A 27,886-nucleotide genomic window follows, 5' to 3' on the forward strand; every position below is an offset into this window, starting at 1 on the left:
TGCTGTGAAGCAAAGGTGGATTCCATTTGATAATTAATTGGAAACTAATCCACGAATTGAATATAAAAGAAGTTGAAAATTAACATTTAGGGGATAAAACATATTTTTTTAATTATTGAGAATTAGAATTTTATTTTTGTTATTTTATGGAAATTGGATGGATTATATTTCATTTTTGGTTTGTCTAAATAAACAAATTCCATACATTGTATTTCAAAACGAATCATTAATATTTATTATTTAATACACTTTATTGGTATATCTATTGCATCACCAAATTATTAAGACGTTTGTTTTCTTTTTGTTTATTTATCTATTTATGCTTCTTGTATCAAAAACTCAAAAAATAAAGAACAAAAAAAGTTTACACACAATAAAATATTTATATTTGAAAAAAATATGTCTATGAATTCGTATGCATAAGAAGTAAGAAAGAAACGCTTGGTTACGAGAAAGGGTTTTTCCCATTTTGGTGCACATGGGTTTTCTTTAGAACTTTCCCATCAGTTTGCGACTTTTAGCACCATATCCTAATAAATCGGGGATGTCTAGGATCCAAGGCCCCCCCTCTTTCCCAACAAATTTGTAGCAACCGACCCAAAAGTTGGGGGGGGGGGGGGGGGGGGACAAAATTGAAAAGGGGGGGGGGGGGGGGGGTAGGAGCACAATCAGTTTGTCTTATCTTGCCTCAAGGTAAGGATATTGCCGAGTACCAATGCACACTAACAAAATTCATCCCTATGAACTGCACCATAATGTGTATCATGATAGTCATTAACTCACTGTATAATGAATTAAAATATATCTTAACTTCATTAGCACCTTGTTTGATGACAAAAAACAAAGTTTTGAATAGTAATTTTTGGGAGAATGTGCGGTTAAACAATAGAGATAAGTTTTAAATTTATGTACAGAATATTTTATTGTGTGAATGAATTATTGAAAATGAGCATATAGAATAAAGAATTTTGAAATAATGGTTGTCAAACAAGGGCTAAATAATGTGACACTAACGGTGATCACTATCATATAAATTGATGATGAATTCCAATAGAAATGAATAGTTCATTCCTACAAATTAGGTAGGATCAATACACCCATAAATGATTAGGGTTTGACAAAACTATCGAACGAACCAATCGAATCGGACTCAAACCAAACAAAACGATTTTTTTTAAGTTAAATACTCAAACGGGAGAAGCAACGGGTTTGATTCGATTCTCGATTCTAGATCAAGAATCAAAAAACCAAATAAGAACTGAATTTTTCTAATTTTTTAATTAATTTATTTTAAATAAGCCTAATTATTTTATTTTTTTAAATAAATTTGCTAACTAGATAACTTAGTTCAAACTCAAAAATATGATTTTTCTTATTTCTAATTTTCAATTCAAGCCTAACTTAATCAAATTGACCTAAATTTTACTCAGATCTATTATTCTACCGTAGTGCCTTTCTATCATTCTAGAGAAATCGAATTGAAACTAGACAACGCCTCTCTTAATTATTGTGACATCGCTATCTTCATCTTCCTACGATTTTAACAATCAAATATATTAATAACTCAGTAAAGAAAAACACAAAAGACACATAAGATTGAACTACGTTATTTTATAAAAGTTAAAATTGAACATGTCATTAGTTGAATTAATATGACTTTATAAATATTAAAAAATTTAATTATAGTACAAAACTCGAGAACTGAATGGAGCTGAACCGAATCGAACGAAATCAAACTCGAATGGTTCCATAATTAACTTTGCACCCGATGGTTCCACTAACTAAATACTCGAAAATTTCGAGTTCGATTCGATTCTCATTAGAATTGAACCGAATCGGATCATGTCCAGCCTTATACATAACTATAAATTTACATTTTTTTCCCATATAATTTCTGAGAAAATAAATTAATAAATGAGTGGGGGTCATAATTGGGAATATGGCCAAAATGACTAACTTTACTCAAAGTCGGTTTCTTTTATCATTTAGTTGATGTGATGACATTTTCACCAACTTAGAAATGTTAATGGCACGAGACAAGAGATCCACACCCCCATTCTTTGACTTGCACCATGAAAATAGCTAATTGGTGACAGGCCTTGTGCAAATACACAAACCACATGTTGGATGCGCAATATTAAATTTGATTAGATATATAATAGAAATAAATATCAAATTGCAATTTGGTTCATATTCCGACGTATGTTATAAGTTCATGTTATTGTATTATATTGGTACTTACGATAATACTGGATAAAATTTCATGATATAATGAACAAGGCTTCAGTTCTTTTTCTTAGTCGACAATGTTCATTCTTCGTAGTGTATATTACTTATTAAATTATACGCATATTAAGTTTTTACTCTATCTACATGTAATAGTAAAAATTATTAACCAGTGATACATGATAAGATGCTAGCACCCAATTATTGTACTAGAAAGAAGAAACTTTCTAGGTTGGGGTTCAACTTTTTTTTTTTTTTTTAAGAAGAAACTTTGCATAATGTACTATATGCCACACATATTTGTGCTACATTTTAGTTTATTAGGTTTAATTTATTATTGGATTTATTTCCTCTCCAACAACTCAATTCGTGATAGAGATATGGAAAAGATTTTGTTTTTATCTCCCCATATAGAATAATCAAATCATGCTATCAAAAATCATATCTTCGCTACTAAAAATAACAGTAATTTCATTATCACGTCAAATATATGTTTGGTTCGTAATATTAAAAATGACTACATACAGTAATTTAAATTTTTTCTTCTCTAGAGTCCACTAGTATTATCTAACTTAACGTACTAAACTTACTACAAATGTCTTGTAAATCGAGTTTGGAATCGCGAATACAAAAGGACTCAAAGTTGCGAGGTTAAAAATATCATATGCATGACCCTTTTTTCATTAAATCCCAGCCCCACGCTTTCTCTCAAACTCTTCCAAGTATAAAACATACCTTTAACAATAAGTTTTGATTATGCAAATCTGAGAGAATAAGTTCTAAATCTCATAAAGTAGACAGCCAAGTTAATTATATTTTCCCTAAAAAAATAAACCCATTTGAATCACGAGTATTCAGTTATTGATAATTTCTAAATACACATATGTGGGGAATATGTAGAGACATACGAATGTATGTATATATCAGGGGGTAGAAATGGAAATACGAAGAACAATAGCGGCTGAAGATTCGGACTTTTCCCAAGAGTGACCTTATGAGCAAAAACAAAATAAAGTTCAAAATCTTAAAATCTTGAAATGTTTGGTAGTATTTCACAGTAAAATTCTTAACAAAAATCTGAAATTTCACTGAATACCATTCTGATTATTCCTCATAAAAATGCATAATAACAGCCCAGCAGATCTTCGTCCTTTGATTTAGTCTAACAAATTCTCCTCTTCTAATTACACGTGTCTGTCTTTCTTTTTATTCTTTTTTTCTCATCCTATTGCTCATATTTTGCTCTCATGCATGGAATCCTCCTCCTAGTCTATACTAAAAAACAAGAAATATATGTAGAGAGTATGTATATGCAGAGAGAGAAGGGTAGGGGATAGAGAAATATTAGGAAGAAATAGTCTTCTGTTTCCGTTTTAATTCTTGATCGGCTGTGGCTAGTTCAAGACCCGACCCACCTGTTTAAAAGTTTGATTTTTTCAGCATTAATTTCTTGAATTTTTTAACATTAATAACATAGGGAGAGTCATTTATATGCCTGTTTTTCGAGATTACAGTAGATATGGAATTCAAGAGAGTTTTCCTTTTCTTTTGGGCATAATTTTTACTTCCCCAAAACTGATCCAATCACTTGTGCAATACCAAGGTATAGACTTTGTGATCTCTGCTCAATCCTTAGTTCCAGATTTGAGATTTTATCTTTCGTAATTCATTGATATTTTTCTGATCTGGGATCTTTTTATTTGTTCGTTTAACTATTTGGGTGTTGGTGGACCAAGAAATAATGCATTGTTGTGCAATTTGAGCTTACTGGTTGCTTGTGGATCTTGCTTTTAGTATTTGGTTGTTAATAAGTTATTGTTTTGTTTGGTGAGCCAAATAGAATTGTTCGATTCAATGGAGGAGGATCAAGAACTGAGATTTGTTTGCAAGTTTTGCAACAAGAGGTTCGTATGTGGTAAGTCTCTGGGGGGTCACATGAGGTCTCATGTAATTGCGAATTCTGCTGAATCTGAGGAAAAAGTTGAAGCAAACATGAAAAGGATTTCTTCTTTAGGTGGGCCGGGAAAGATTATAATAAATGAGTCGAGGGTTGTTGAATTTGCTAATGGGCAATCCAATTATGGCCTTAGAGAAAATCCCAAGAAAACATGGAGGGCTGTGGGTTCGACCTTTCCTCTGCCACAGGAGAAGGTTTGCAAGCAATGCGGTAAAGGGTTTCAATCGTTGAAAGCGTTGTGTGGTCACATGGCTTGTCACTCGGAGAGGGAGAGGGGTTTGAAGGACGATCATTCCTGGACGAGTGAGAATCAGAAACTAGTTATGGATAGTCATTCGGATACTGAATCTGAGGACAGGATGTTGAGAACTAGAATATCAAAGAGCAAGAGGTTCAAGAAAATCATTGTCAAGTCGTCCTCCTTTTCTTTTGCTAATAATGGTTCTTCGACTGTTTCTGAGATCGATGAGCAAGAACAAGAGGAGATAGCTATGTGTTTAATGATGTTGTCTAGGGATTCAGGAAGTAAAGGTGGTGTGAATTCAGTTGTTGAGTATTCAGATAATAATTCAGTGATTCTAGAAACTAAATCTTCTTCTATTGACATGAGAATTGGTAGAAAGGAAGGCTTAAATTATGTTAATAATCAAGACGAGGCTTTCCAGAAGAAGAAAATTGGGGATAGGAAGTTGGAAGGTAGAACTTTGGATGCAGATATTGCTCAAATGGAGAAATCTGATTCAGGTTATTTCTTAGATGAATGTGCTAAGGTTGAGTCTGATGGATCAGTTGATGGCTATCACAGAAATGGTTCTTTCGGTGAATGGAAGAAGTTCCAGACGGGTGTTGGAGCTATAGGCGAGGAGTCGGTTTCTGAATTCAAGAAAAGCTTGAACAGAATCAAGAGTTATAAAACAGAGCTTGGGAAAGAGGTTGCCCGAGAAAATGGATATGATGATGCTGGTAGAGTATCAAATTCGGCTAGAATTGAATCACGAAAGAGAAAGCATAGATTTGAGGTGTCTGAATGTTGGAATGAATCCGGTAGTAAGATGAAAAATGGCTCTTCGGATGATCAGGTGTTCGATAATGCTCAGAAAAGAAGTAAATATCAATGCTTGAACTGTAAGAAGACCTTCAACTCTTATCAAGCACTTGGTGGGCATAGACCATGCCATAAGAAAAGTAATGCCATTTTTGAATCGCGATATGAAATGGGTGAGAACAGTCTAGATGGTGCGAATGACTTCAGAACTGCTTATAAGCTCGGAGAGTCTACTAGCAAGAAAAAACTGATCCCTAAAATTTCATCCCATGATTCAAAGAAAGGAGTTAAGTCGAAGAAGAACAAAGTGCACATATGTCCATTCTGCGACAGGGTTTTCAAGAATGGTCAGGCTTTGGGTGGCCACAAGAGGTCACATTTTATAGGTGGCCACGAGGAAACTAGCAGTCGAACTCCATTGGTGAAGCCAGAGCTTCCTGATTTACTTGACCTTAATCTTCCAGCTCCTGAGGAGGATGAGGATGACGACCATGGCCAATTCTTCTCGTGGTAGGTTGGAAATGAATGCTCGATTCGCTGTGACTGCTGATTGTGCTCCTTCAAGATGCTACAATAGACAGAATTCGGTGTCCAATGGTACTCATTTGCAGTTATTTGGCTCATATTACTGTAAGAAGCCTCCCAACATCCAATTCTTAATCTTCGTTTGGCTAGATCCAAGAATATGCTGCAATTTTTTGCAGACTTCAAATTTATCTGTTTATTTAGTTTTCAAGCAATGGCACTAAAATCAGTATGTTTCTTTTAGTTAGTTCTTTGACTAAAGACTAGAAACTAAGATTAAATCATTGTAGTTATGTTGTCATTCATTTCCTTTTAGTATGCAATTTGAATTCAATTGTGTTCACCATTGTTAGAGTTCTTAGCTGAGAGAATTCTTAGCTGAGATTTAATTGCCTAATGGAGAACTTTTATTGGGTTTTAGAAACTGAAATCAAGAGGTGTAAATTCCCATCATTGGATATGATATATTATTTCATGGAGATAACTATCTTGGCTGCAAACTATGCAGATTATTTTTTACATCTATACATAGATATAACCGTAAATGAAGTTGGCGGAGATCTGCTTGTTTCTTGAAGTTATAATCTTGCAACTTGATCAATATGATATAACCTTTCTTTTGTTTCCTCACTTTTTCACTTATTCTTGCCTTCATTGGTTTCCTCAGCCAAATTTGTTGTTATTTTGGTGTTTTTTTCTAGCATTGGAACTTATATGACTTAACTAATGTAATAGTCACCATCTTCGCCTTCCACTAGCATGCAATATTAAACACTACTCGACTTGACAGTACAATGAACAAGATTTTAACTTCTTTTTCTCTCATTCGAGGAAAATTCAAGTGCTTGGTAAGGAAGCTGAGTTCTCTCAAAGTGGTTGTGTTATGTCAGTAGTTGTCTTGGGTATTTGGTTGCTTCGCTTGCATTGTAATAGAAGTCATGGGGTGGGTGGGGGCGCTGCAAAGTGTGATAGATATGATTAGTTTTCAGAGATATGAATCATGTCAGAATTCACCTACCTCCAGGTACATCTGAGTCCCTAAAAGGTTATATCATTTGCCTTCGATAAAAAAAAAACCATTTAAGCAGCTTGTTCAATATTTTGTAGAATCGATATAATAAGATTTAAATTTATTTTTCTTTATTAATAAAGTCGAGTCGACTTTGCTAATTAAAGAGGTCATTAGCGTGTACTTATTCGACTCCACATGTTAGTTGTTTCTATCTTTTTGCACCCAAATCTGTCTTCTTGCTTTTAACTTCATTTTACACTTGGATCAGCCTTCACCTCACACAGCATAAAGATGCAGCAGAGCAAATTCAATATACAGAAGACTCATTTTTATTATACTCACTAATGGTAGACATCATCCACTAGATGTGGAAAATTTTGTTTAGTTCAAATCCAAATACAACATGTTTTGTAAGCGGATTTGATAGTACAGTCAAAGTTAGTCACTAATGGTTGCCGTCGTCCGCTAGATTTGGAAAGTTTAATTTAGTTGGTTTGCAATTATAACATCTTTGATAAGTGAATTTGATCGTACAGCAAAACCTGGATAAATGAACATACGATAAATTAATTAATTAATCATTTAGTTTAAATAATGAATTTTTCGATTCGAAATCGACTAATGTACTAAATTAATAATCTCGCAAAATAGGTAATGTAAAAATTTTATTTAAAATTCTTTAAGGCCCAAATAAAATATAAAATAACTGATTAAATATGTAGAATTTCATAATACATATAGGGATTTTTTTTTTTTTTTTTTTTTTTATTTAAAAACCACCTTTTTTTTTTTCAATTCCCCCCCCCCCCCCCCCCCCCCTGCCACGTAATCAATTTTTGAAATCCTGTAGCAATCCGCGTGAAAATATGCATCTAATGATGCTTACTTTTACTGTGTACTCAAATTAAATTCAGCACATATCTAATTTTTTACAGTGTACCACATCTAGTAGTTTATTATTATTATTTTTTTTAAATCTTGTAGAACGTAATTATTTAAGGCAAAATAGAGCTATCATCTAAATCATTATCATACTCGGTGAGCATATTCATGATCCTTTGAATAATCTCTTCGTTAATAAGTTATTCCATCATCGTACCATTTTCAATAGGATAATAAGGTGCTCAACATCCATGAGTTTTTAACATTGACGAACTTAATTCGTGTAACTGTAAGCATTGTGGTTTAATGTACCCTTAGTATATTCAACATGAATTGCTAAAACTTATTGGTAAAATTGGTGGACATATTATATTCCGAGTTAATTAAAAAAATGCATATGATTTATATTCTATTAACTTCAGTGTTCTAAAAAGTGTAAAGCGTGACTAGACATGGAGCAGAAGTTTCAAGCTTTATGAGCTTGGACGAACCTAGGCGAGCTTAGGATTAAAAAAGCGTTTTCTTATTTATAATATTATTTTAAATTTTGAATCATTAAAAAATTATTTAATAATTAAAATAATACATATGGAACATTAATATTATAAAATACAATATTTAATTAACAGCTCCAAATATACAACTTTTCAAAATGCAAAAATTAGAATATTTTTCATAGTTTCAATTTTCAACTAGACAAGTCCTATTTAATAAATTTACAAGAACTCCATGCATGCTTTTGGAGTTTGTAATAAAATGAGTATCAAGATTAAAATTACATAATGTGATAATACCAAAACTTAAATCTTATTTAACTATTTAGATAAAATCATTTTTAACTTTTTGTAAAGATAAAATCTTTTAAAAACTTGAAATTAAAGTCAAATGAAAAGTTTTTTTTTTTTTAAATAATAATAAGCTAAAGTCAAATGAAAGACTTTTAAAAATAAAAAATAATTAAAAAAGCTAATAAAGCGTGTCTACAAAAGATGAAAGAAATGAAGGAAAATTCAGCCATTTAAGAATTGGAAAAAGAAGCGTCTAGGAGTGAAACGAGGCGTTATGTCTAAGCTTTGAGCCTAGGCACCGCTAGGCAAGTTTTGTAGAACACTGATTAACATGCAAAATATGGATAGAGATTTGAATTATCGAAACCAAGATACGTGAATGAAAAATAAGCGAATTGATGACATAGACTTTCACATGTGTAGAAAGTAAAAGGTAAAATGAAGCAGGGATGTGATTGCAAATCTCCTTAAAACATATTTTGTTCATATACTAGTGCTAAAATGATCAGTTGGACGAATATCTTTCAAGATAAATGCTTCTTTTAAAATTAATATAGCGTTATATTAATTTTATCAGATGAACTAAAGCTTGAATGTATTCTTCTAGATTGAATGATATTGAATACCAAAATATCGAACATGAAACTTGAAAACAATTTGAAAGTTAATTTTACATAATTTGGAGAAGGGATGAATGACAAATCAATTGAATTAACACATCTTTTGGCACAAATTCATTATAAAAGTTAGATCATACCACATTATTTCTTAACAGTGTAGATCACACACATCCTATCAAGATGTCGTGAATCTTTAATCATGTACATATTGTACTTGAAGATTCATACCCAATCATTACACCTATTGAAAACTAATTTCAATTCACTCATTTAATCGTTATGTTCCCAAAAATTTCTAAAAAACTAAAACAGCAACGTATTTTCTAAGTATCGAATGGTGTAATATACATATTTTTATAATATTGTCCCCATTGTTTTACGATCTATATTATCCAAAAACTATAAAGACGTGCAGTATGTTCAATTTGCTTAGTCCACACTGCTACGACATGAAATATCATTTCAGTGGATGCTCAATCATTGTAATTACTAATTAGCATTGTTGAGCTCGATTTTCTACTAGATAGCATAATCAACATATCTTGATTTGGAGAAAAATGAATTAGGGTTAAGGTGGGTTATGGTGTGGAATTGGGTGGAGTACTGGAATATGAGTGGAGTATACATGATTTTTGAAAGATTAACTTTGTCATTTGTTTATTGAAATGATATATTGAAAAATATGTGTGCGTATAATTTTCTCAAGTAATAATTGACGTCCAATATCTGGCAGCCGTAGTTGGAGAAGTGTCGATGTTCATATAATGCATAGCTTTATATAGTTTTTTTTTCCCTTTGTTTTTATTTAGTTATTTTACTTATTTTCGTAAAAAATGAAAATCTACCATTTTATCCTTTTAAAATTAACCCCATCGAACATTTCCAACTTCACAAAATCCATGGCAAAATCTCTAAGCAATGGCATAGAAAAATCCATTGCAAATGCCAAATATCTTGAAATATAGTCATTTTAAGATTGTTTGTGAGGGTACCACTTTGCAGTGGCGTGAAACAACATTATCGTAGTAGAATTCAAGACACGGGAAAGCGCTCTCCTTTATATTTGTCATCATAAAAAAGTGCACAAGGAATTCAAATAAGCCTCCAAGATACAATGGAATCCAATCATATTTGTTGAATTATTGGTCTTATGCACTAATAAAAACAAATTGAACATTGTAGATGAATAAGAATGTATATGAGTCTTTGTCACCCCCATACTGTGCATCTACCAGAAACAAAGTGTAGTTTTGAATAAAGAAAAAATAAATAAAAAAATTTAAGATTCAAAATGAAGAAAATATAACAATGGTGAATTTTCATATATCTCTAAATCTAAACATCAATTTATAGTTATATATGTTAATACAACCATTTCAAAGAGTTGCATCCTATACAAGAGTCGCCACACTTAAAATTTACAGTTAACACGACCAATTTGGAGTGAAAAGAGATGGACAAAGCCGAAATCAGCAGGAATAGGCACGAACAAGAGACGACCGTCCCAAGTATGTGGGCGGCTGCTGCCGAGCGTGCACAATTCCCTACATGGAGCGGCCTGATTGCTCATATGCATTGGGCAGCCGTCGCCTAGCTCCCGTGGCCATGGCTCATGCTATTCCATCCTCCATCAATCCGAGCTTTCCTAAAATGATTTTGCATATCATGTTAACTCTTGTTGAAATCATATAATGTCAAACATCGAAATTATTAGAAAATTTTCATGAACTTGTACTGGTAAAAATGTATTACACCCTACCATGTTAAGTTTCTAACGTAAAAAATTAACCTTGCCTGGTCATTCAAATCATTTAGACAAGCTCATGTAGGAGAAAGTGACTTGATAAAAAATTTAAATAAATTGACTCAATTGTTATTAAAAAAAAAAAAAAATCTTTCGTAAGGAATGGGATTTGTAAACAAATAAATTAGCACTGCAAGATTGTGGAAACTTTTGTTATTGGGAAAGGGAATTGCGTATGGAGCTATTTAACTAGGAATGATTGCGAGAAATTAAGAAGATAAGGTTCTAATCATCAATAAATATAATTGGGTCAATTTACGCCACAAGAAAACACGAAAACAGTAAACATCAAGTCTCAAATGTCGGCTAACCGCATCTTAAATCATCATAAGGTTCACCGTCGGCCGACTCTGCCGATCATTATTTTTTTCTGTATACTTTACTTTTCTATCCCGCGTTTATGATTTTTCATTAGTTTTTGAAGAGAATAACACTATTGAGTCAAATGGTACGTAGAATGTTAAATTTTTATGTGGTCCTTTCTTAAAGGTTGAACCTCAATCTTGAAGGCTCTCATCGTCCTGCCCCTAAAGCTTTGTGAGGGAGGTAAATCGCGGGATGTGTCCCATCAGGTCAAGGAACAAGAGCTGCCTGTACACTGCGCCTACAAGGAGTCCAATTTCATGTTTCAAGAATCAAACACCAACACTGCGATTGCCAACAAGGCATGAAATAACCTCACTCTTGTCCTTTGTATAACTGGATTATGCCCCGAAGGGCTGTCCTTTCTTTCTTCTATACAAAGTGTATGATGAAACCCTATCGATTTCGGATAGCTATGCATGGAGCAAATTTATTTTGAAGTCCAATCCTAATGTTTGGATTTTGAGTGGCAATAAATCGAGTGCATGTACACACACATATATATCGTCTACTAATACACAAACCAATAATATTTGGATAAAAATCCTTTTCAATGTCCTTAATATCATTTAATTGAATAATTAACCTTGCCTCTTGTTTGAAGAAAACCTCAACTTCTATCTATTCACTTTAATTGAGTAATCGTTGCCTGATTCAGTCCCTGTTAGGATTGGAAATTCTAAGAAAAAATTGACCGTTCTACGTGACATAACCAATTAAGAGTATTGAGAGTCAAGGGAAATTGATTTAGAAATTCTTGATGCTACCCAGAAAAATAAATAAGGGTACACTTCTTGCACATTTTTATGGTCTAACAGCTAGTAAATTTTTTAGAGATCACTGGATTTAAAATCAATCTATAAATATGAAACGAGTTGAAATGTTGAATATTGAAAGCAAACCAGTAGACAATCTAGCGCATTTACCATGAAAATGATCTTTTATTCTAATGGATCAACATGTATATCAAGATTTACATAAAGAATTATTTAATGTCTACATGGCACTTTACCATTTGCCAATTTAAAACACTGTAAACTTTTTTATCCAATATTTTCCCTCCATATCAGTTTCGGTAACCGTTTATGTACCATTTTTATTTACAAGTAGCAAAATCTTTAGAATTTTAAGTGTATGTCTTGGTCAAGATTAGAAAAGAAAAGGGCAGTGATAAAAATTGGCGATTCCCATAATACATGTGGTCAAAAAGTGGATAAATTTTGTAAATTAATAAAACGTGTGATAAAAAATGACATTTAACAAATTTCTTACCAAATAAAAGCTTTACCAAACAAGGAATAAGTCCTTTGTGTGAGAAATTATTTGAAGACTGATTTTTTCAAAATGTATTGTTAAAAGGTAGGGAAAAATTATGAAAAATAGCATGAAAATGTATTTATTTTATGTTTTGAAAATTTGAATTGAGAAAAATAAATTTCCAAAAATCATTCAACGCAAGCAATAACTTAAATCATTTTCAATTACAGAGTATCTATTATCATAAAAGTAAGTGGATGGGCTAAGTGTGTACCCTCAAATTTTATACATTTCGCATTCCAGATGGCACAATATCCCCAAGCAGTCCTTGGTCCAGTTGGGTTCGTGAACTTATTGGCACTTTCACTTCATCAGATTCTCCAATCTCGCCCGCAGCTGCTGGGACATGCTGTGATCGTGCAACGTGGAGTGAGTTTTCTTGAGAGTATTGGAATCCTGCAGGGTGATGAATGGAATGGGTCAACCTGCTGGCAAATACAGCCTGATCCTGAGAAATAAGTCCACCTCTAGGATACGCAACTGAAAGGTGACAGTGCTGCCCTTCGTATGTTGTTATCACTACAGATGGATCGTCGGACGAACGTTCGACTCTTTTCTTAACTGTGCATTTGCTATTTGTACACCGGTAATAGCTCCTGCATAGAAGACAATGCCGTTAAAAGAAATTTAGCTTCTTTTAAGTCCTTAATTCCATCTAATACCTCCTATTCATGTTACAACGCATTAGATATCATACGACTCATTAGATATCATGAGATGTAAAATACACACTGTTGAGAATTATAAACCCTAATTTTATTCAACCAATAGCAATTAATGTGAAGAAAGAAAAATAAACACTCAATAGCACCCAAGATTTATAGAAGTTTGCCTCAATGTGAGACATCTCCTACCGTTACAGTAATTCACTACAATGAAAGAAAGTTTACAAAAGAAAATCACACTCATATCTTCCCTAACCTATCTCTCTCTTTTTAATGATAATAATAAAACCTAATCTCAAATCCCTATTTATAAGATAAATTAGGAGAAAATCGAATTTCACAAGAACTCCAATTTCTTAATAGAATTTTACAAGAATACACATTCCTAAACAATCTGTAAATTAAATTTTGGTCCAAGGGCGTGAAGTAGTAATAATTAGGATCAATAATAATTAGATTCCACAACTTAACATACACTAGCTAGATGCATCGTGTTTATATAAAAGTTCATTTTCGTATTTGGCATATGACAAAGGAAAATAGGACAAAACAATATTTCAAATAATTACTGAATTAGCTACGCTGATTGAGCTATAAATTAACTTGAAAGAAACCAAAATAAATAAGAATAAAATTTGTCTCTCGTGCTACAAATTTGGCAGTGCTTTAACTAAAAGCAATTTTCGCTATATCAAACCCTATTATTTGAAAGAAAGCAGAACTCAGAGTGCTTTAATTTCCTTTACCATAATAAGAAATTAGTTCAGCCACGATGTCAGGATACATTGTTCAAAATAATAATAATAATAATAATAATAATAATAATAATAATAATATATTTATATCCAAAATCTCGAAAATATACTACTGCCAACAATTTAATTTCTATTTCTATTTCCAAAATTAGTCAGAGGACTGCTATAAGGTTCTACCATGATATTCATTGGCTTAAATTTCATACACAACACATCTCAAATCTCAGTTGTACTCAAGTGAGATGAGACATGCTAACAAGCCCCCTCGGTGCCAAGGATGGAGTCACTAGACACTCATCTCAATACAAGTCTAGATAAATAAACCCAAGTGATCCCTAACATGCTTACATTTGCTTCTACCTAGATCAAGTTTGTATCTAATGTAAAACTAGATTATAACGTGAGGTATGCATTCACCTTATATATTGTAAATCTCAATTATAGAAAAAACAATGTGTGTGTGTGTGTATATATATATTGTTAGTTTGCTTTTAGTTTTGGTCTTCTTATATATAATTCTCAATAGAAACAAAAATTTTTGGCAGCTCAAGAGTTGGTTCTTCTTCTTCTCTTCCTTTGGTTGATTCATCAATTTAGTTTATATTGTTTACATGGTATCAGAACCTATATTTGAGTGAAATCTCTGAAGAAAAATTGGTAAAAATAGCAGATAGTCACAGCACAAATTTCTGTCCAGAATACTGTCATAACTGAACCTCCATTTTTTTTTTTTTGGGCCAAACTAGACATTATTTGAGGAAATTAAGACCATATCATTGCTCTACAAATTGAGGAGAATCTTCTGATTGGGCGCGTGACAATGAATGGTGATGCGTGATGAAAGCACATGGTGTCAATTGCAGAAAGTGTTTGCCGCCCGTGAAGGTGCATTGGTGGGATTTATAGGTGACTCTAAAAGGCAGCTTCTTCCTTGGTTTAGCTTGATAAAACGTGTACTCTGCAGTATGTTCCAATGGTAGTTAGAGGCCGTGCGTTGGTTATCGTTGATTTTCTTAGAATTTGGTGATTTCCTTGATTTGTAGTTGATTATTTATTGATTCTATGATGGTGACTGAAAAGGATGATTCACTTCAATTCATTATTGTCAGATTAAATGGTAAAATTTATTCTTATTGGAATACTATGATGAGGAATTTCCTAAAGAGAAAAGAATTGTGGGGTTATGTTAGTAGAACCATTGTAAAACCTAAGATCACTGTTGATAATTATGTGACATAGTTAGATAAGTGTGAGTCAAACAATGCGAAAATACTTACTTGGATTCATAATTCTATTGAGCGATCCATTGGTACATAGTTGGTAAAGTTTGAAACTGCATAAGAAGTTCGGGATCACTTTCTAGACCTATCTACTAATTCCAACTCTGCAAAGCGATATCACTTGGAGATTGATCTACGAGCTTTACAACATAACAATATGAGTATTCTTGAATTTTACACTGCTACAAATTTGATTTCGGACGAGTTGGCTCTTACAGAATCAGTATAACTGAAAGCATGTAAAGAATTTATTACTTTTAGATAGGAGTGGTGATTAATTTAGTTTTTTATGGCACTTCGCAGTGATTTTGAGGGATTCAGATACTCTATCTTACATCGCACTCCACTTTCTTCAATTGATTAAGTGTTTATAAGAGTTACTAGTGATACGTGTAACTTTTGTAAACAAAAGGGACATTGAAAGTCTCGGTGTCTTAAACTATTGAAGAAGTAGCAACCCCAACGACGATCCTATCATCCCAATGCTAACATAGTTGCCCCATATCACTTGGTGACTCATCTATACTTGGAGTAGCATCTTCCTCCAACCCCATGTTGACTGATTAAGTATAGCAGTTTTATTAGCCACATACTATGTCAGCCCCTACTCACATAGGTTTGTGAAGGTTAAAAACGTGTTTCCAAAAATGCAACTCTTTAGGTAATTGAAGCCACATGGCAACCTCCTGTTGGCCTATTCTTTTGACACCGGATTGTGCTTTCTATTATGAATTGTGAGCCATAGATTTTAATCAATGGCTGGGATCATTCCAAGAAAGTATTTTTGTGGGTTGACCGTGGTTTTTGGAAGAACTCTCTCATTGTTTTCTTCCTGAGTTTTCGAAACTCTCTCTCTCTCTCTCTAAAAAGTCTCAAGTGTATCTTTCTTCTTTTACTTCCAGTTTTGTGATTGTGATATAGAAAGGAGTTGTAGCCCTATGTTCTCGATCTTGTATAGTTTCCTTGAGTCAGTTTATTGACTAGATTGATTAGGCATCTATGTTCGATTTTGTATAGATCGATTAGGGTTAATTCTTGAGGTTTTAGAGGCTGAAATTAGTGGTGGTGTTGTTCTCGGTTATGAGTACAATCTGATTGTGTACCACCTGTAAACTAAGGCGCAGTGCATGGCATTCAACGGGCTTATCCCTGAGCCCCCCCAGATTAGCCCTTATTTGGGTGAACTTGGTCACCAAGTTTTGGTGTTCGTGTTCTTTAATTTTCCGCACGTTATTACTTGTTTGTGATGCTATGATTTTTGCCGATTGATAGATGTTTTTGGTTTGACTGAGTGGCTAAAAATATAAGATTATTGACGTAAAAACAAATCTGGGACCAATAATCCCAACAAAACTGGTATCAGAGCTTGCATTAGGGTTCTTGAGTATTTTTGTGATTTCTGAAAAAATATTAATTGACAATCGTCCTTGGTGAAAAATCTTTTTCAAGTCTGTAATTTGTGAAAAAAAATTAATTGTGGACATTTCTCTTGGATCATATACTGAGGTTCTTGAAATTGGATCTGGCTAAATCTCCGGGGTGCACACTGGTGGATTTTGTAGACGAGTCTGGTAAAGATATTTGATATTATATTTTCTCTCAAAGAGCCTACTGATATTGTTTGATCAAGTGTTTCAGGTTGAATTACTATTTTGGTTCCACTAAATTGGAGGTGGACTTGCTGGACTATTAGCTTCTTGATAAGAAACTGGATTCAGAAGTATTAAATTGTTATTCAACAGTTTTGGTGAGATCGTTTAAATTTCTTGAATTCAATTTAAAATCTCATACTGGTTTCTTACTATTTAATGCAAATTGGAATTTGTTGCTGCATGCTATATTGATATATGGTGTAATCTGGATTGCATAACTGTTAATTAACGAGTTACATGTTATTGCTGAGTATTACACATATCTGGACTGCATAACTTTTAATTGACGAATTATTTGTTATTGCTGATTATCATACATGCCTGCAGCACACACAATTCACAATCTGACTGTTCATTTCATCTGTTTAATTCTGAAACTATTTCTTGACTAATCTGTAAAACCTGAGTGTTTTTTCAGAAACTTTTTCTGCTTATTTTTGGGAATATGAGATTACCAAATGGCCTCAAGTTCAAATCACCCTTCCATTGAATCTGTTATGGGTTCAATGGTAGAACTATCTCAATTTGATGGAAAGTGGGATTACTCGATATGGAAGCAAAAAATGAGGGCTATTTTAGTCCAACAAAGGATTGCTAAAGCCCTTAATGATCCTGAAACATTTTCTGTTGAATTAAAATCTAAGCATGCTGTAATTGAGGAAATGAATGATATTGCATACAATCCTATTATTTTGCATTTATCTGATGATATTGTTAGACAAGTTGATGAAGCTAAGAATGCTAGGGATTTATGGACTGCACTTGATGCTTTATTCCTAACTAAGACATTACCAAATAAGATTTACCTTTTGGAGAAATTGTTTAGTTTTAGGATGGACCCGAGAAAGGACTTAGAAGTGAATCTAAGTTATTTTAGTATAATTGTGAAGAGTCTTGCACATAATGATAAGAAATTTGATGATGAGAATTTGGCTGTCATCTTATTGAATTCTTTGCCTGACTCTTATAAGGATGTGAGAAATGCAATAAAATACTCAAGGGACAAATTATCACAAGCAGTTATAATAGATGCCTTAAGATCGAAAGATTTATAAGTTAAAAAGGAATCAAGCGAGGCTAGGGAAGAAATTATGTTGTAAGAGGGAGAAGTGAAAAAAGAGAGAATGACTTTCAGGTGAGGAAAGTGAAAGAAGAATCAAAGGGGAGATCTAAATCCAAAGATAAAAGTAACAAGAAGTGTTATGGCTGTGGGGAGCTAGGGCACTTTAAGAGAGATTGCTTTGAGTGGAAAATGAAGAAAAATGATCAAAACGATATGGAATCAAACAATATTGCTGTTGGATATGAATTGGACAGCTTGTATGTTATGACTGTATCTTGTGAAGATATTAGTCGAGATTGGATTTTAGATTCAGGGTGTATATTCCATATGAGTCTCGTCAGGTCATGGTTTTATAACTATAGGTAAGTTGAACCTAGTAATGTTTATATGAGTGATAATAATTCTCATACTATCAGTGGTATTGGGGACATAGCCATCAAGATGTATGATGGTATTATCAGACAATTAAGAAATGCTAGGTATGTTCCTAATCTTAAAAGGAATCTCATATCTTTGGGAATCCTTGAGGATGAAGGACATGACTTTAAATCTAAAAATAATACACTAAAAGTCATGAGAGGTTCCCTAGTTGTAATGAAAGGACCTAAGAGAAATGGGTTGTACTACCTGATGGGAGAGGCAATCACTTCACAAGAAGCTAATCTCCTTAGTGTTACTGATGACAAATCTGAATTGTGGCACAAAAAATGGGGCATATAGGAAATAAATGTTTGAAACATTTGAGTGACCAAAAGTTGCTTGGTAAAGGTCTTATTGAACATTTAAACTTTTATGAGACTTGCTTATTGGGAAAGTCTCACAGGGTGAGTTTTGAGGTGGGTTCACATATAGTGAAAAGACCTTTGGATTATGTTCATGCAGATTTGTGGGGGCCTGAAGAGCATCCCAGCTTTGGTGGAAATAAGTACTTTATGTCCTTAGTAGATGATTACTCTAGAAAAGTATGGGTTTACCCCCTTAAAGGCTAAATCTAAGACTTTTCATAAATTCTGGACTTGGCTTAAAATTGTGGAAAATCAATTGGATAAGAAGTTAAAGACTTTGAGAACGGATAATGGTCTAGAGTTTTGTAACGCGGAATTTGATAACTTTTGTAAGCAAAAGGGAATCATGAGACAAAGGAGGGTTAAGTACGCACCTCAACAAAATGGGGTGGCAGAAAGAATAAATAAGACTTTGATGAATAAGGCTAGGTGCATGTTAGTCAGTTCAGGACTCGATAAGGGGTTTTGGGCTGAAGCATTATGCACAGCAGCATATTTGATGAATGGATCGCCATCTAGTTGTGTCAAGTTTAAGACTCCTCAAGAACTATGGACAGGGAAGCCACCAAATTTAACACATATTAGACTGTTTGGGTGCGTGCGTACTCACGCCAAACTGAGGGCAAGATGGTGCCTAGGGATATTGGATGTGTTATGCTAGGCTATCCTAAAGGGGTTAGAGGTTACATGTTGTGGATTTTAGGGAAACCTGGTATTAAGATCATTAACAGCAGGGATGTTGTGTTTAATAAATGTGAAATGCCTTGTTTAAAATCCAAACATGATGATTCTGAGGAAATTGAATCTCACGAGAAATTTCAGATTAAGGCGAAGTTGGCAAAATATGACTTCACTCACTTTGATGAGAATGAACCTGTAAGTGTTGAGGTTTATGTGCCTCATGGTGAAAATGAAATGGAAACTAATACCCCGATAATTGAAGAGAATTGTATCCAAGATTACAAATTGGTTAGGGATAGAGAAAGAAAGCAAATTAAGAATTGGAGTTTGGTTAATTTGCTTAATGGTCAAAGAACAGTGCAATGTAAGTGGATTTACAAACTAAAAGAGGGTTTGACTACATTGAGATATTTTTCTCTCGTCATTGAATATAAAACAATAATTAGACTGATTTTAGCATTAGTTGCTTAATTCATTTGGGAATGTGAACCACTAGATATGTGAAAGAATGCATTTTGTTGAAAAGCATTTTGTGTGATTTGAATTTTCTGTATGATACTTTTATTACTCTCATTGTTAGTCAAGTTACATTGTTGGTTATTACAAATCTTGTCCATTATGAGAGGTAAACATATGTCAAGGTGAAGTATCATTTTAGAAGATAAGATAGCTTAAGGTGAAGTTAATCTTGAGAAAATTCATGTTGATGAATGTCCATTTGATATGACACTTAAAATGATTTCAACTAGTATGTTTAAATTTTGGTTTATCAATTCCGTATATTGATAATGGATAATTCTTTTGCAGGTACCAGGGGATGATGATGAGTAAGTTTGAATTCGCACTATTGCATATTGGGGAATGTTTGCATTTTTGGAACCAAGGTGAAGATTGAAGGTTAAAAACGTGTTTCCAAAAATGCAACTCTTTAAGTGATTGAAGCCACATGGCAACCTCCTGTTGGCCTATTCTTTTGACACCAGATCGTGCTTTCTAATATGAATTGTGAACCATAGATTTTAATCAATGGTTGGGATCATTCCAAGAAAGTATTTTTGTGGGTTGACCGTGGTTTTTGGAAGAACTCTCTCATTATTTTCTTCCTAGGCTTTCGAAACTCTCTCTCTCTCTAAAAAGTCTCAAGTGTATCTTTCTTCTTCCACTTTCAATTTTGTGGTTGTGATATAGAGAGGAGTTGTAACCCTATGTGCTCGATCTTGTATAGTTGCCTTGAGTCTGTTTATTGGCTGGTTTGATGAGGCATATATGTTCGATTTTGTATAGATCGATTAGGGTTAATTCTTGAGGTTTTAGAGGCTGAAAATAGTGGTGTTGTTGTTCTCGGTTATGAGTACAATCTGATTGTGTACTACTTGTAAACTAAGGCGCAGTGCATTCCATTCAACGGGCTTACCCCTGGGCCCCCTAGATTAACCCTTCTTTGGGTAAACTGGGTCACCAAGTTTTGGTGTTCGTGTTCTTTAATTTTTTGCATGTTATTACTTGTTTGTGATGCTATGATTTTTGCCGATTGATAGATGTTTTTGGTTTGACTGAATGGCTAAAAATATAAAATTATTGAGGTAAAAACAAATCTGGGACCAATAATCCTAACAGTTTGTTATCCCAAAGTCCCTTTGGTATTTCTTCATCATGGATCTTTGAATTGGGTGCTTCCAAACATATGTCATCTAACTTAAATTTCTTTAATGATTTACACTCTTTTAACTCATCTATGTTTGTTATAACTGCTGATGGCACCCTACTGCTAGGTATCAGCTTTGTCAGCACACATAATTAATCACTTTCAGGCATTTATTGTGTTCCAACTCTTACTTTAAATCTTGTTTCTATAGGCCAATTATGTGAATCTGGATACTTAGTTCAGTTTTCTTCAACTGCTTATCATGTGCAGATCCTTGATCATAGAAACTGACTGGGATAGAGCCGTAAATAAAGAGAGTTATATGTTCTGGACAATCTGAATCCATCACATGTTGAAGCATCTAGTGTCGGCTTGTCGTCTTTTTCTTTGAATTCTCCTTCTTTTAGTTTTTATTTGTGGCATTCTCGTCTTGGACAAGTTTTCGCTAGTCATTTGAAATTTTTAATGTCTAAAGGTCAATTGGGAGATTTACAAACTCACGATATTTTTTATTGTAATGATTGAAATTAGAAAAAAAAAATTTGCTTTACCTTTTCCTCGAAGTATTTCTCGTTCTATTGCACCATTTGATCTTGTTAATTCTGATGTATGGAGACCTTTTCCTATTGCTACAAAAAAAAAAGGATCTAGATATTATGTGTCTTTCATTAATGATTATAGCCGTTATTGTAGGGATTATCTTATGAAACGACTTCTGACTTTCTCTCTATTTATCGTTTTTTTAGAGCACTTATTAAAACTTAACATTCTACTATAATTAAGTACTTTCAATGTGATATGGGTGGAGAATATACTCCTCCAAATTTCATTAAATTGCTTGCTCTCAATGCACAATTCATCAAAGCTCGTGCACTAACACCTCACAACAAAATGCTTTTGTCGAACGATAGAATAGACATGTTGAAATTGCTTTACTTCTCTTATTAGACAAAATTCCCAGTGAATTTTGGGTAAAAGCAGTTTTTAATGCTATTTTTCTAATTAATAAGATTCCATCTCTCTATACTTCAGGCTTCACATCTTTTGAAACGTTGTTTGCGTATCCTCCCGATTGCTCCAATTGAGAGTCTTTGATTGTACTTGCTTTGTTATTCATCCAGACGTAGAACGCAGTAAGTAGACATCTCACTCTGCTATATGCGTTTTCTTAGGTTATGGACAGGGCCAAAAGGGTTATCGCTGTGAAGATCCCATTAATAAAAAATGATATGTTTCTTATCATGTTGTGTTTCTTGAGCATATCTCATTCTTATCTATTTCTGATAATACTCATGATGTGACTAAAACTGACTTCATTCGTGAAGATCAATTCTTTGATGATATTGATAGACCATTTTTTCCATATCCCATGTACCATTTATTCTTCATGTCCTACAGGTACATATGCACTAGCTAATGATATTCTTCTTCCTTCTATGGCCTCCCAAGCATCGCCTGAGATATCCAGCTTGTGCTTCCTTCCTCGATATCCTCAATGTATTCATAAGTTCACTCGATTACATGGTTTTGCTTATTTTTGTTATTCGAAGTCTTTTTTCTAATTTCTTATCTTCATTCCCAAGCTATCTGAACCTCCTTCCTATAAAGAGCTACTCTAGATCCTTTTTAGCAACAGGGTATAACTGATGAACTCTTTGCCCTTCATAAAACAGACATTTGGGACTTAGTTGGCTTACCTTCAGATAAACATACTATTAGTTCTCGTTGGATTTATAAGATTAAAATAAAATTTGACAGTTTAGTTTAGCATTATAAGGATAGATTGATTGCTAAGGATTTTAATCAGCAGCTTTGTCTAGATTATGAGGAGACTTTTACACTTGTTGCCAAAATGACCACTGTTCGTACACTAATTGCAGTTGGTTGGTTTATCAGTGGGGTCTCTCTCAATTGGATGTCACAAAAATGCCTTTCTGAATGGACATCTTCAAGTGGAGGTTTATATGGTTCTCTTTCAGGTCTTTCTGATATTTTTGGATATGTTTGTAAGCTCAAGAAGGCACTTTATAGCCTCAAACAGACTCTTTGTGTCTGGTTTGAGAAATTTTTCACTGATGTTACCTCTCTTGGCTTCACATCCAATCATCATGACTTCGCACTATTCTTTAAGTGTACTCAGCTGGTTGCATTATGCTTTTATTGTTATATGATTATTATTGGTGATGATGTTGATGGGATTGCTAATCTGAAATCAAAATTGGCTCGTCGTTTTGAAATGAAGGACTTAGGTGTATTATCTTATTTTTAGGGAAACGAAATTGTTTCTTCTCCTAGAGGTTATATTTTCTCTCAATCCAAGTTTACTATGGTTGTTATTGAGTGTGCTCGTCTAACTAATACTCCTCTTAAATCCAATGCTCATTATTCACCATCTAATGATGTACCCTTAACTAATCCTACTTTGTATCGCGCCATTGTTCGATGTCTAGTTAATCTCACCATCACACGTCCCCATATTCCTTATACTGTTTACATTGTTAGTCAGATTGTTTCGGTTCTTACTACAATTCATTGGGTAGCTATTATTCGTATTTTATGCTATCTTCGTGGTACTTACTTTCAGAGTCTTTTGTTTCCCTTGACCTTTCCTTTGGTGCTTCGTGCTTACTCTGATACTGATTAAGCCAGTAATCCCATTGATCGAAAGTCTACTACTGGCTTTTGTATATTTTTTAGTGATCCCTTATCTCTTGAAAGAGTAAGAAACAAACTATTGCTTCTCATTCCTCTATTGGGGTAGAGTATCGTAATATAGCATCTACCATCACTGAGATTATATGGCTGCGTTGGTTACTTGTAGACGTGGTTTTTCCTTCTTCCTCTCCAACCCCTATGTAATATGACAATAAAAGTTCTATTCAGATATCGCACAACTCTATTTTTCATGAGAGCACAAAGGATTGACTCTCATCTAATCCGCCATCATCTACAAGCTAGCACAATTTCCCTACATTTTGTTTCTTCCTCTTTGTAGATTGCTGAATTCTTCACGAAATCTCATCCGATTCCATTGTTTTCGCTTCTTGCTTGACAGACTCTGGCTGCTTGTATGTGTATATATATATATATATATATTATTATTATTATTATTATTAGATTTCCTTTTATTATTGGCCTTCAAGAATTGGTTCTTCTTCTTCTCTTCTTTTGGTTGATTTATCAAATCAAAGTATTATAAATAAATATTAGAACTATATTTTGGATTATAAAATGGGATAACCATGAAGAGATTAACATATCTGTTTATAGACAGAAGAACAAGGAAGAACCTTGGAAATGGACTGTTTTTTACAGCTTTCTGTCCATATTTGCGCCATCTGTAACCATCTTCTAGATGATCAACTTCACTTTTAGTAACAAATGCAAAACGTGGCAGACGAATTCGCTTTTGTCCCTTTTTTCTAGCCTTGCTCCTGCAGAATATTCAACCATGAGTTTCAACGTCCACTTGATTTCTTGAAATCAAGGAAATGGAAAGCTGGCAGCAATGATTTAACCTATGATGAAAAAGGTACAATGTACATTCTGAAAGTCACAGGTGCAAACAGATCATTAAATTAGATCGAAATGATAGGTTCTCACATATCCCTTGTAATTATACTCTTTACTCAGTCTCCAATCCCCCGCTCCCCCACCCCCGGGTACTAATAAGCACGAAACAATCCTGCTACATTGTTGAATATTTTTTGACAGAGTGCCAACTCTCAAAATTTAATTGACCATTGGACAAAAAATACATGACAATCAGTCTGTTGCCACCTGTATATATATGTATGTGAAGAGTTATGCTATAATGAGAAAGGAGTTTGACAAAATTGGATGACAAAGTTGGATCTACACCAATTATTTCAAAAATAGATTTTTAAATCATTTGAAATTAGCGGCATGAATTCCTCCAACACACTTTTTAAAGCCACTTTTGTAACCCAACTTTGTTGAAATAGAATTATTGGTATATGAAAATCACTATACATTTTTCCTGTACAAGAGATTAAGTCTTAAAATTTTGTTCATTACCCTATCAAATGTACAGCGTACTCAACAAAATAATTCAAAACTTAGCTTCTAAAACCAAATGCTCTCAGAATGATCAGACCACGTTAAGACTAGTGCAAGATACTGGTTCCCAAAATCTTTAAAACCAAGCATTAAGATGGAGCAACATGCCAAGCAACTTGTGAAGCATGCATATTTTCTCTTCCCCATTTTCTACTTTATTAAAAAAATATAGATGAAACAAAAGGCAGAATAAAATGACTTTTCATGTGCAGTACAGACCAAAAATGCAATTATTTCTATTATAGATTTCTGAAGTAATGAAAAAAAAAAATTTGATAGTGAAGACATTATTGAGATTTTATAGCTTTGTTTGGTGGGAGAAAGTAAGATTTTATGTACATACATATATTTTATTTTTTTCTGGACGAGATGCATGCATCGTCATCTTCATTTTTTAAGCAAAAAAGTACCATGTAGCGTATAATTTGTGTAATAAATTTGCCTTTCTTCTGGAAAAGTAAATAAAAGTTAAAAAAAGAAAGGAGTGTTATAGCACGCCGTTGCCGCCGCAATAACGGCTGTGGTTGATCCACGATATTCTTTTAACAAATACCCGCAAAAGCCCCCCTCAATTTTGGTTATATTCAGAAATACCTATGCCCCAAATTGCGTGCAAAAAACAATTTTGATGCTTCTATACTCTCTCTGCAGAAACTGTACGGACATGATGAGGAATAAGCATTTTCTGTGTGCTCTAGTGTTCTACCTGTTGTTGCCAGTTCGATTTAATTAATGAATTTCGTTTTTCATATTTTTGCCCCTTGAAAAAGCACATGTGCATGCACTACACTACCCTGCACTCACGCTGTTTCCGCCGGCGGCTTGGCGGAGGGGCCACCAGATGCCGTCGACTTCTCGGGCAGATCCTCCGACGAGCTCGAAGACACCGATGCCTCCACTTTTTCCTCCACCGCCGTCTGTTCAGTAATAGTTATCTGAGGAGCGGAAACTTTAGCGTAATTACTTATGCTATCTCCACCAAGATTGGAGTCTATCTGATCTGAATCTCCGAAACCATAGTTAGATTCTGCCGGAAAATTCCACCCGAACTCACCGAGTATACTAGTCTCCTTGTCGTTTCCAAAGAAAAACTCATCTCCTCCACCGGATCTCCAGCTAGACTCAGTCGTCAACTCAGGATCCACTTTCATCTTACCATCCATATTTACCCTCGCAGCTATATATACATGGATAAACCAATATTTGCGTGAAAATATTGAATCGGCAGCAGATTATTGAAAATGAAGGAAAACGCGGAGAGAGAAAGCTAGGGTTTGGAGAGGTGTGAGAAAGAGAACGCGTATAAAGTAGAGCTGTTTTTCATTTGATTTTATGATCTTTTTGAAAGCGTTGTCGTGTCAATGCACAGAGTGAGAGATTAGTATTATTATAGAAAGATAAGATAAAAAAATCACCGTCGAGTGCCAACCTCCAAATAGTACAGTGGCAAGGAGAGGAGAGGCTGAAATTTAAGCAAATCAGCAAATCACATGACAGAATGATACTAAAGCATGTTTGGCAATGCTTAAAATTATATTCACTTATTTTTATTTAAGATTTATGTCGAAATTCAAAGTTGAATAAAGTAGTAAGAAAGAATAATCAAAATTTTTAGGTAACATAAAAGATCAACTCAAAATTTGCCAACTCTTCACTAGTCATAACGCGTTCTAACTATTTTGTTCTTTTTTCTTTCCGTATAATAGTACTGTTTCTCATGTTTTTTCTGTCGAGTAGATATACAACTATGATTAAAAGCTATTTCTTTATCAAGCAAGTTATAAATTATTCTGGAAAATAAATTGTTAGTAACAAGTGACTTGCTTGTCAATTAAAAATTAAAAAGTTTTTTCAGATTTACTTGGGTGGCGAATCAGGTGGGAAGGCCCCCACTCCTCAGGATTAGTCAAGCGAAGTTTGGACATCTGAGTTATTAAAAGTTTTTACTATTTTTCATTTTTTTTAAAGTTATAAGTGTATATTCATGTCAGTTTGAATTGTGAAAGTAAAATCGTGTCATCTTATTAAAGAAATCGAAATTGGAATTTTTTTTTTTTTTTTTTTTTTTTTTTTTATTGTATGTACTATGTTGTATTGAGTGATGAGAATATTAGGAGCATTGTGAAGTTAATAGTTATTGTATATAAGTTTCTATCAATCTCAATGTTTGTTTATGAATGTAGGCAGTTCATTGATTATAATATGAATTAACATACTACTTTACTTCTATTACCAGCCTTGATATAAAATTGAGATCAAATTTACAAGAAAAAGGTATGCAAAATATATATCAACCTTCTTGAAATATTTCCCGAGACTAGTGATTAGGCTCGTGTCATGTGAAAAATTAGGGAAGATAATCAAGTCTACTTCCAAGCAAGTCGTCTATAAAAAGAGTCCATTGTGTTTTTTGGCCTTCGTAGATAATTATACCGGAGAGTATTGTTCTTTACGTCTTACATGGGCCTCTGATCTATCTATACCAAGGTCGAAGTCTCACAATCTGAGCAGATTTAGTTTCAATATCCATTTTGACTAATTCTTTAGTTGAAGGTATTGATGCCATAACACAACATAACTCAATCCACTTTTCAACACTTCCTTTAGAAAATCTTATTAAGAAATTAAATAAAAACTTAAATGAACAATTTATTATCCATATTGACTCAACTGTATATTTTGCTTCTATATTTATTATGTGATTAATTCATTTACATCCTATAGTAGACTGATTTTCTATC

At 33.6% G+C, this 27,886-nt stretch overlaps 2 protein-coding genes across 4 annotated transcripts; one reads left to right on the top strand and one right to left on the bottom strand.

The window, feature by feature from the left end:
• Window positions 1–3,268: 3,268 nt before the first annotated feature.
• LOC111396081 lies at window positions 3,269–6,096 on the top strand. The gene has a single exon (XM_023022362.1). The coding sequence runs from the start codon at window positions 4,081–4,083 to the stop codon at window positions 5,740–5,742; it is 1,662 nt and encodes a 553-aa protein (XP_022878130.1). The 5' UTR covers window positions 3,269–4,080; the 3' UTR covers window positions 5,743–6,096.
• A 4,260-nt stretch (window positions 6,097–10,356) lies between these two features.
• On the bottom strand, window positions 10,357–26,525 carry LOC111396082 (probable WRKY transcription factor 57). Of its 3 annotated transcripts, XR_002702932.1 has the most exons (5): window positions 25,950–26,525; window positions 24,356–24,499; window positions 13,021–13,135; window positions 12,754–12,935; window positions 10,357–10,700 (listed from the first exon to the last, which is right to left on the bottom strand). XR_002702932.1 is itself a non-coding variant. In XM_023022363.1 (4 exons), the coding sequence occupies exons 1-3, from the start codon at window positions 26,306–26,308 to the stop codon at window positions 12,763–12,765; spliced, it is 876 nt and encodes a 291-aa protein (XP_022878131.1). In that variant the 5' UTR covers window positions 26,309–26,525; the 3' UTR covers window positions 10,357–10,700; window positions 12,754–12,762. The 3 variants fall into 3 exon arrangements, 2 of the variants coding, with proteins under 2 accessions (XP_022878131.1, XP_022878132.1); XM_023022363.1 differs by having other exon boundaries at window positions 12,754–13,135; XM_023022364.1 differs by lacking the exon at window positions 10,357–10,700 and having other exon boundaries at window positions 12,709–12,935.
• Window positions 26,526–27,886: the final 1,361 nt, after the last annotated feature.

This window comes from Olea europaea, chromosome 6 (genome assembly GCF_002742605.1).
Source record: "Olea europaea var. sylvestris chromosome 6, O_europaea_v1, whole genome shotgun sequence".
Classification (NCBI taxonomy): Eukaryota; Viridiplantae; Streptophyta; class Magnoliopsida; order Lamiales; family Oleaceae; genus Olea; species Olea europaea.

Coding starts and splice junctions, on each gene's coding strand:
- LOC111396081 (XM_023022362.1), top strand. CDS start 4,081: ATGGAGGAGGATCAAGAACTGAGATTTGTTTGCAAGTTTTGCAACAAG.
- LOC111396082 (XM_023022363.1), bottom strand. CDS start 26,308: ATGGATGGTAAGATGAAAGTGGATCCTGAGTTGACGACTGAGTCTAGC. Junction 24,500..25,949: donor AAGCCGCCGGCGGAAACAGC/GTGAGTGCAGGG, acceptor AATATTCTGCAG/GAGCAAGGCTAGAAAAAAGG. Junction 13,136..24,355: donor AAAAACAGTCCATTTCCAAG/GTTCTTCCTTGT, acceptor TCTTCTATGCAG/GAGCTATTACCGGTGTACAA.